This window comes from Pseudopipra pipra, chromosome 12 (genome assembly GCF_036250125.1).
Source record: "Pseudopipra pipra isolate bDixPip1 chromosome 12, bDixPip1.hap1, whole genome shotgun sequence".
NCBI classification, from domain to species: Eukaryota; Metazoa; Chordata; class Aves; order Passeriformes; family Pipridae; genus Pseudopipra; species Pseudopipra pipra.
Window position 1 is genome coordinate 21376849 of NC_087560.1, and position 8194 is coordinate 21385042.

Genomic DNA, 8194 nt, shown 5'->3' on the forward strand with positions numbered 1-8194 from the left:
CTGTTTTAACTTGAGAGAGCCCTTTCTGTCAAGCAGGCAATTTTGAGACAGCAGTTGCTTTTCATGTGTAATTAGGGCAATCCTTGGTCTCCTGGCAAAGAGGAGCAGTAATTGCTTCAGGAGAAGAGATGCTGGATCACAGCAGACTGCTCCAGAGCCAGGGCTGAGCTTCCCCTGCTGCAGGTCTCGGCCGTATGCTGTGAGCTCAGGTGGGGAGAGGAAGTGAGCTCAGTGCTTTGGGCAGCAACACCCCAAATGCTGCAGCAGGGTGCTGGGAGGTGCAACCTGGCCTAATGCAGCCAGTTGCATACTCCTGACGTACCCAGCACAGCAGCCCTCCTGGGTGGAAATCAAATCTCTGCCATCAGGGAGTTCATTCTTGCGGTTTTCTCTGTGTTTCGTCAAGCCCACGGTTCATTGGAGTGTTTGGAATTCCTGCTGAGGCCCTTCTCTGAGCAGACATTTCCTCCTTGTGAAAACTGCATTCTCCTGTCCTCTCTTTCTTGGCTTTCCACTGTGCTTCCATCCATGCAAAGAAAGCATGAATTAGATAGAATCAATGAGTCAAAAGTATGCAGTTGGCATCTGTAGTTGGAAAGATCAGCCGTGGAGCCCTGAAGTAATGTCTGGGAACCTGTGTAGTCACAGCTAGGAAAAAGAATAGTGTGAAGTAAGTTCCTATTGGTAAGGAATTACCCTGGTACTGAAACCAAAGGTCAGCTATGGAGAAACAGAGTGACCCTGGGATGATGAGCAGGTGAAGTCCAGTGTAAATAAATTTAAATGACAAGGAGAAACAGCCCCAAACTCCTCTATAAAATAGGGGGCTCTGATCTGACCATCACCACTTGTAACAATGTGAAAAAGGTAGAAATTTGCAATCTGGGAAGGATGTTTGTAATAGTGGTCCTAGTGGCCTGAGGGGAGTGGTGGGGATCCACAGATTCATGGAGTTCCAGGAGCAAGGAGGTTTCTAATGAAGTGAGTTGAGGCACTTTGGCCAGAAGTGTTTTGTTACACAGTCCTTACCATGGTATCTGGGGGCATTGGGAGCTTAACAGAGTTCAAGGGGAGGCTGGAGAATATGGAAGAGACACATCATGTCCAGAGCAGTTCTGAGCTATGGGTCACTAGTGTTTGGGACACTGCTTGGGGAAGAGTCGTGTGCTGTCTTGTACCCCTTTATTCGAGCCACTTCTGGCATTGTGGACAGAGGGATGCTGAGCTAGGATAGACCTTCAGGCCGACTGATGGCTTAAATTTATGCTGGCTAGCAAAAATCCTTGTTCATGTACATACCATGTGTGCATATATAAACATATACCGACATACATGTGGCATGTTGGAGTTTTCCCAGCAAAATAGAGCTGGACTGACCATGCATGTCAGAGAGGAGCCTGAGTGCTTTCATCTGTGCTGAGACTGGACAAGTTCTTCATTGCACAAGAGCTGGCATGCAGAGCTTTGGAGTACAGACCTTTTGGGGATGTGCCACGTGCCGTTGGTCTGCCTTGTTGCTTCCAAGGTCTCCAGCAGAAAGGGAAAGGCACCCTCTCACTCCAGTGTAGAGTTCTCAGCTGTAGACCCGAGTAGTTACTACTCAGCAACTTCTGCTAATCAAACTGTAATAATGTCTAATAATGACTTTTTTGAGGCCATCTGCTGAGAGGTAGCTGTTCACAAGAATTTTGTGTGTTCCTACTGCCTGCTGGAGTCTCCTAGAAATCTGAGATTCTCTGATTTAGCTGGGTGATATGAGACAGGTGCAGGTCTCTGTTTGCTTTATGTGGTGTAGTGTGCTAGATGATCTCTGCCAAAGGGTCCTTGTACCCAAATCACCTTCTTAATACTCTTATGAAGTGTGTGTCAGTATGAGGCAGCTCTAAAAGTCTTATTCTAAGGGGAGGGTCACTCCTTCCTTGAACATCTGGAATTCTTCCTAACCCAGGGTTACACCAAGTAAACTCTCTGCCTGTGCAGTAGAGTGTGCACATGCTGAGGACATGAAGCACAGGGGAGAAGAGCTCAGACTGGAACATGGTTAACTCAGCTGTAAAGTGCGTGGGTCTTCAGCTTTGGCATCAGAGTGCCTGGGAGAGTCAAAACAGGCCTTGTGACTCTCTGCCTGGGTCGTACCTCTGCTCTCACCTTCAGAGCAGCTCTTCAGTCAGTACTGTTCCCACTGCAGCTGCATCAGGATGCTGCTGCACTATGATTCAGAGGGGAGATTCCCCCATAGCTGCTCCTCCACATCAAACACACTCTTCTTGGACAGCCAAAATAACACATACTTGGCAGACTTTTCTGCCTTGTGTATCTCGAGGTTTTTCCTGTAACCAAATCTTGCTTTCTTTAACAGATGATTTCTTCCTATTACTGAACAAAACTTTGGGAGACATAACTATGGTGTACTGTACTCCTTGCCTAGAGAAGATGACTGTTGACTTTGGGGTTCATTTTTAGCTACTCAGCTCTGCAGACCCCTGGCACATGCCTCTGCCTGTGGGGCAAGCCCAACTTCGGAGGACACAAATTGCCCTCTGTGTCCCTAACACAGCTGGGGTACTCAAACCTGAATGAAATGAAAAATGAAACTTCTTCCTCTGTGGGCTGTTGTTGGACGTTGGTACAAAATGGGTGGAATTCCATCCAGTTTCTCGTGCCATTGTCCGCATTGCAGACAGCTGCCCTGCAGGCCCCAGGAAAAGGGTTGGGGGAGCATCTGCAGTAGCCACGCAGACAGCACAGGGTGACTGTCAGTCTGGGACAGTTCCTGTGGCTTGCTCTCACATTTTATTTTTGGTGCCCATTCCCAAAGGTGTTGATTCTTTGCTATGTGTGTGTGGTGCAGCAGTGGTCAGAGGACCACTGGGGACACATAAGGATTGCAGTCTGTAGCGGTGGCTGCTGCCTTTGCTGTGCTGTGGTGGCATGAAGCCACTGGTGGCCTCTCCCCAGCAGCTCAGCAGGTCCAAGGAGGTAAGCAGGGAAGTGGGCTGCCGTACACTAAGGAGAGGGGCTCTTTGAACACAGTAGTTGTCCATCTTGGAAAGGGAAACTTTGGTTGTTTTCTCTGCTTGCTCGAGAGTGGTTCAGTGCCACAGCGCTGAGCAAAGCTGTGCAAGAGGCACCTGGCACTTTGGGGGTACAGGTGTATCATTTCACATCAGCTGTGTGTCAGTGTCTAATGTTTCCTCTAACGCTGACCTTTGATTTCCTCATCTTATTAAAGGGATGCCCAAGCACTCAGAGCCCCATGGGTGTCTGCAGTGTATCTTGTAACAACGTTGCTTTGCCCTATGTTATATTCAAACTTCTTCCCTTTTTTGAGACCCCAACACCTGAGCCAACTTGGCTCCTCTCAAACCAGATTCTGTTGTGAAATGAGAGTAGCCTCATACAGGACTCCTCCACAACCATCTCCCATGACCGTTTAAGTTTTGCCCTCACCCTTTTTCTTTAGCTCTGTCTCCCAGGAGGCCTATGAGAAAATAATGAACATACATTCTTCCTTACTCAGTACTTCCACTCTCAAGACTTCTCATCAACAAACAGAAGAATGTGATCTTTTTCTTGTGTCTTACATTTCCTCATCCTAACCAAGGATTTGTTATCCTGCCTGTCTTGAATTATGTTGTTAGGCATAGGTAACCTTGTGGACTCTGGAGGGGTTTTTATCTCCACCAGTTGCTATGTCAGTGAACAACTCCACTGGCTCATGCTCCTTGCCTCTTGCAGGACTGGGTTAGGTGAGGGGATTGAACAGTCTGTTCTGGAGGTAACTGGAACTGACTGCACTTTGCAAACAGGTGCTCCAGGGCTTCTCCTGAGGGGCAGCCAAGCTGCAGGGGTCAGTTCTAGCCTGTCAGTGTGCTGGACAGCAATTGTGACACAGATTGCATCAAAAACTCTTTAACTTTTTGCATTTAAAAATATTTTGCCTTCTTTGTAGAAACAAACGCAATTCCTTCCCAGGGTCTTTTTGAGCTCCTTGGAGGGAACTGTGGAGTCACAGAATGGGAAGCCCAAGCTTGAGGAGTTGAGAGGCCTTTAAACTCGAGAGGCACAGAGCAGGAGGAGGCCTCATTCCATACACGTGTTGGTATATGTTTTTTCCTTGCTCCTCTGACAGTTCAGGTTGGTTTGGTTCCACAAGGCATTTCCAGGAAGCTGGGATGAAGAGGAAGATACTTTGCTGTAACACTCTGCTGACTTGAGCAGCAAAGGATTTATTGTGAATGGTTGTGTTGCAGCTTAGCTCTGAGCAAGTGTTTGTTACACGCTGAGGTGCCTATTTCTGCTTGTTCTGGGTTTGCTGGCAGCAAAGTCTGCTTAAGGGGACAAATAATTCATTGCCCATCCCCTCCTTGGGACAGAGCCTGTCAGGGGTGCCCAGGGGGCTGCTGTGAGAGGGAGGTGCCGCAGCAAACACTTCCTGCAGTGGGGAGGGGGGGCTGCGCCAGGCAGGGGGTCACCAGCAGTGGGACCCCTTTAATGGAAATTTTGTCAGCATCACTCGGTTTCTGTTTGGCTTCCGTAAGTGTGGGCACTGTGCCTGGCTCTCTGTGGGCACTGTGCCAAGCTCTCCATCATGGCCATGTGTTACAGCAGAAGGGTCTCAGGTGCCGCAGCAAACGCGGCAGCCACCAGACACATTTCCTCCTCTCCCCTCCCTGTGTGCCCAGGTGCTTGCTTTCAGGTCTGTTATTGCATGGGATTGCCTCATGGTGATTTTCTTGGCCTAGAAGAGGTGACCTGAGGCCTGAGTGTGCCTGTTGTTTGATACCCAGAGTGCCCAGCTCCTTCAGCCATGAGTGCTCCTGCATGGATTTACCTTGCTGTTTGCTCTACTCATTTTCCGATTGGATCTCTTTCTAGGTTTTGAAGGCTGTTCCATGGTTCCCACCATTTATCCCCTGGAGACCCTGCACAACTCCCTCTCTTTGCGACAGGTCAACGAGTTCCTGACAGCTGTGTGCAGGAGTTGCAGCGAATCGCATGTCCAGTCCACTGCAGGTACTGGTCAGGTGGGCTTGTCTCTGGAGAGGCAAGGAACACTCCTGGTTTTTACATTCTGGGGACAGATCAGCCTGATAGGACTGGAGATAAGTGCAGTCTCTGGAACCTGTTCCAGAGTGCTCTAACCCACGGGTGAGCCATGGGACCCAGCTCAGAGCCGTCTCAGGCCACTTACTTGGGAGAAAAGTAATCAGTCAGGTCTGTCTGTAGCTGGTGACTACAGTGATGTGGATACAAACTCCAGCTTGGGAAATATTCCCAGGAGCTGACGGGCAGGCATGGCTCTGATTTGGCTAGTCTTGAGCTCTTCCCGGAGTACCTGATCATGGATGCTGGGCTATGAGCTGTTCCTTTATGTCTGTCTGAATATTACTGATTGTGTATTCTTTTTCTTAAAGCTTTATTTGATTCAATGATTGGTAGCCAGATACCAGGAGACCCCTTTATGTCCCAGCGAATCCTGTCATCATCCTCTTTGCCGTTGCGCCAGCGTTCAGATAAGCCCCCTTGGTGTGAGTGTGCTACCTTCTTGATTGGGGTGAATGTGGTGGGGAGGGAGGGAAGTTTGTGAAGGTTAGGGAACTGATCTGGCTGAAAACAGCTGTTTAATCCTCCTCCTTTATTGGATTAGATATAATCTAGATCTGTTCTCTAGTTTTGCTCATTGTGCAATATAAGGCAAGGATAAGCATTAGTAGAGAATCAGTGTTTCTTTCTCCAGCGTTGACTCTTGCTCAGCATTCAGGAATTGTGTGTCAGGAACCAGGAGGAGCAAGGTGAAGCTGAGACTGATCTATAATAGTGGTCCATAATAGGGAGAGAATGAAAGAAAATGGTTTTGTTTTCAAAGCCATCACACTTCACATTTTGCTCTGTGACAACAGAATCCACTCTTGGTTGTATGCCACTGGATTACAGGATGGAACTGACCTGTGTGTGATTGAGTTTTCATCAGCTAAGCTGCCAGAAACACCCCAAGACCAGTTGCAAGCCCCTGCCAGGTTGCCTGGCATGTAGACAGCCATCACGTGTTGGTTGTAGAACTGCGGGACTGTGACAGTTTGGGTGGGGAAATACCAGCTACATGTTTAAGATTTTTCTTCCTCTTTGCAGACAGCAGTGGCCCCTCCAGTACTGTCTCCAGTGCAGGCCCGTCCTCTCCAACTTCTGTGGACAACTGTGCTCATTTCAGCTTCACTGAGAAACTTTCCATCAGCCCCCCAAAAAGTGAGGAGCAACTGAGTAGACAGTCCCCTGAGCAGGAAGAGAGTCAGCCTCCAGGCAGAGGGCTTGACATGGAGGGGGGGAGGTTTGGGCTGTCAGCGGCAGAGCCAAGAGTTTCAGAGACCCTGACCTGGAATAAAGGCCCAGAGCCAGGCAGGCTGTGCAAGAAGGAGTTGGCAGAGGAGGACACTAACCCAGAGGAGAAGAACATGGGGGAGCTGGATGAAGAATCATCTGGGGAAATGTTAGATCCAAGTAACACGGGAAACCCAAAGTGTGGTGCAGGGTCTGACCTGAGGCTGGCTGGGGAGCGAGTGAAGCCAGGTGAGGGGTGTGTTGGAGGAATGACTGGCCTGGATCAGTCTGGGCTGTCCAAAGAGATCCTGGTGCCCTGTGAAGAGGAGCTGCTGGGAGAGGTGTTGGATGCAGAGCATATGGGCAAGGAGCTGCTGGGGGACAGTGCTCTGTCAGACCAGCTTCTCTCTGGTCACCTGTGCCAGGTGCAGGCACTGCCTCCTGAGAAAAGCATGGAGGAACTGCGGCTGCTGTGTCAGGAGGACCAGCAGAATTAGTGGCTCGCTAGACAGCACACTGCAAGCACTTCTAACCTGGAGGTAACCCAGTTTCCTGCACAGCACCTCATGCAGCTGGCGGTCCATAGCACAGAAGAAGCCATGTCCCAAGGCCACAGGACTCTGGAGTGTGGAAGGATCTGCTCTGCTCCTCCACAAGCCAGCTCTTTGCCATTCAGCAAGAATGTTTGCCTCGTTAAATGAACAGCAAATGCAGTCTTGGTATTGGCATGGCACCTCTATGGAGTGGGGACATGGCACTGCACTGGTGTCCCAAGGTCTGTGTGCTCGCTGGGACAGCAGCATTAGAGGACTGGTACAGCCAAGGCTTTTGGGGTGGTAAGTCTGAGGGACCAGATACTCCCTTGAGACTTTTTGGCCCATAGCCTTCAGAAAAAGGCATTCTGGGCCCAAATTAATTGGATCTGTCACAACCACCAACCTCCTCTCTGTTTCTTCTTTCCTCCTCTCTCAATTCCCACTGCTGGCCACCAAAACCAGGTCCAGAGGGTCAAAGGCAGGAAGACTAGGAGAAGCAAAAAGCGTTCTGAATGTGGGAAGGAGGGTAGTGAGGGCATCGAGTCCAAGACTGCCACTCCCAAGCAAACATCTCTTTGGCGTGGCCTTGGATGTTTTCCTGCTGGGCTGGGGCAGGCAGGAGCGTGGGGATCCAGCCTGAGAGAGGTATGCAAGGAGGACACACACGGGTTTTTTTTCTCGTCCCCAAGGGTCAGGCAGGGTACAGCTCTGAAGTCTTGGTGACAGAAATTAAAAGAAACTGCTCTTTGAACAATTCAGGACTATTAGAAACCAATAAGGAGAAATCTTTATTATATATAAAATGAGAAGTATTTAATACATATTTATGTAAATGCCTTGTGAGCACAAGCCTGAAGGCAAGATTGATACGGGTGTCCCTGCCGCATCCCGAGTGCCGGCCAGGGCTGTGCTTCCTACTCCTCCTATATTTATGGACAAGTCTGCGTGTCTGTCTGTAGCTAGAATATGTGTTTTTGTGAAGCTGTGCCCAAAGATCTCTATGCTGTGTTGTGATGACATGTTCACAGTAAATCTATGCTGTGGGTCCAGCGTCTCTGTCTCTGATGGCAGCAGTGTGTGTGTGCCAGTACTTGCAGGTGCAGCCCTGCTTATGTCCACTGTTCTGGGACAAGTGTGGCTGAAGTCACACCCAGAGTGAGTGCACAGGCTCAAGGCCAGGTACCTTTTTTTCTACATGGAAGAACTGGTCATACTGGGGAAGATGTCCTGGCTTTCCAAGTCCCAGGGTGGTTTGTGATAGAATGAAGACACTGGGACAGTGTGTTTGGCCCCTTTCACTTAGTCCACATCTTCCAGTCACTTCAAGTATATCCTGGGTG

At 49.4% G+C, this 8194-nt stretch overlaps 1 protein-coding gene across 12 annotated transcripts in view; it reads left to right on the top strand.

The window, feature by feature from the left end:
* PPIP5K1 (diphosphoinositol pentakisphosphate kinase 1) overlaps nt 1-7901 on the top strand; it is a 47133-nt gene extending 39232 nt beyond the window's left edge. For 11 of the 12 annotated variants that reach the window (XM_064669435.1, XM_064669442.1, XM_064669436.1 and 8 more), the window contains 3 exons: nt 4879-5016; nt 5418-5531; nt 6133-7901. In XM_064669435.1, the coding sequence (XP_064525505.1) occupies nt 4879-5016; nt 5418-5531; nt 6133-6815 (935 nt within the window). In that variant the 3' untranslated portion in view covers nt 6816-7901. The remainder of the gene's footprint in view (nt 1-4878; nt 5017-5417; nt 5532-6132) is intronic. The other variant, XM_064669444.1, reaches the window with a different exon arrangement.
* Nucleotides 7902-8194: the final 293 nt, after the last annotated feature.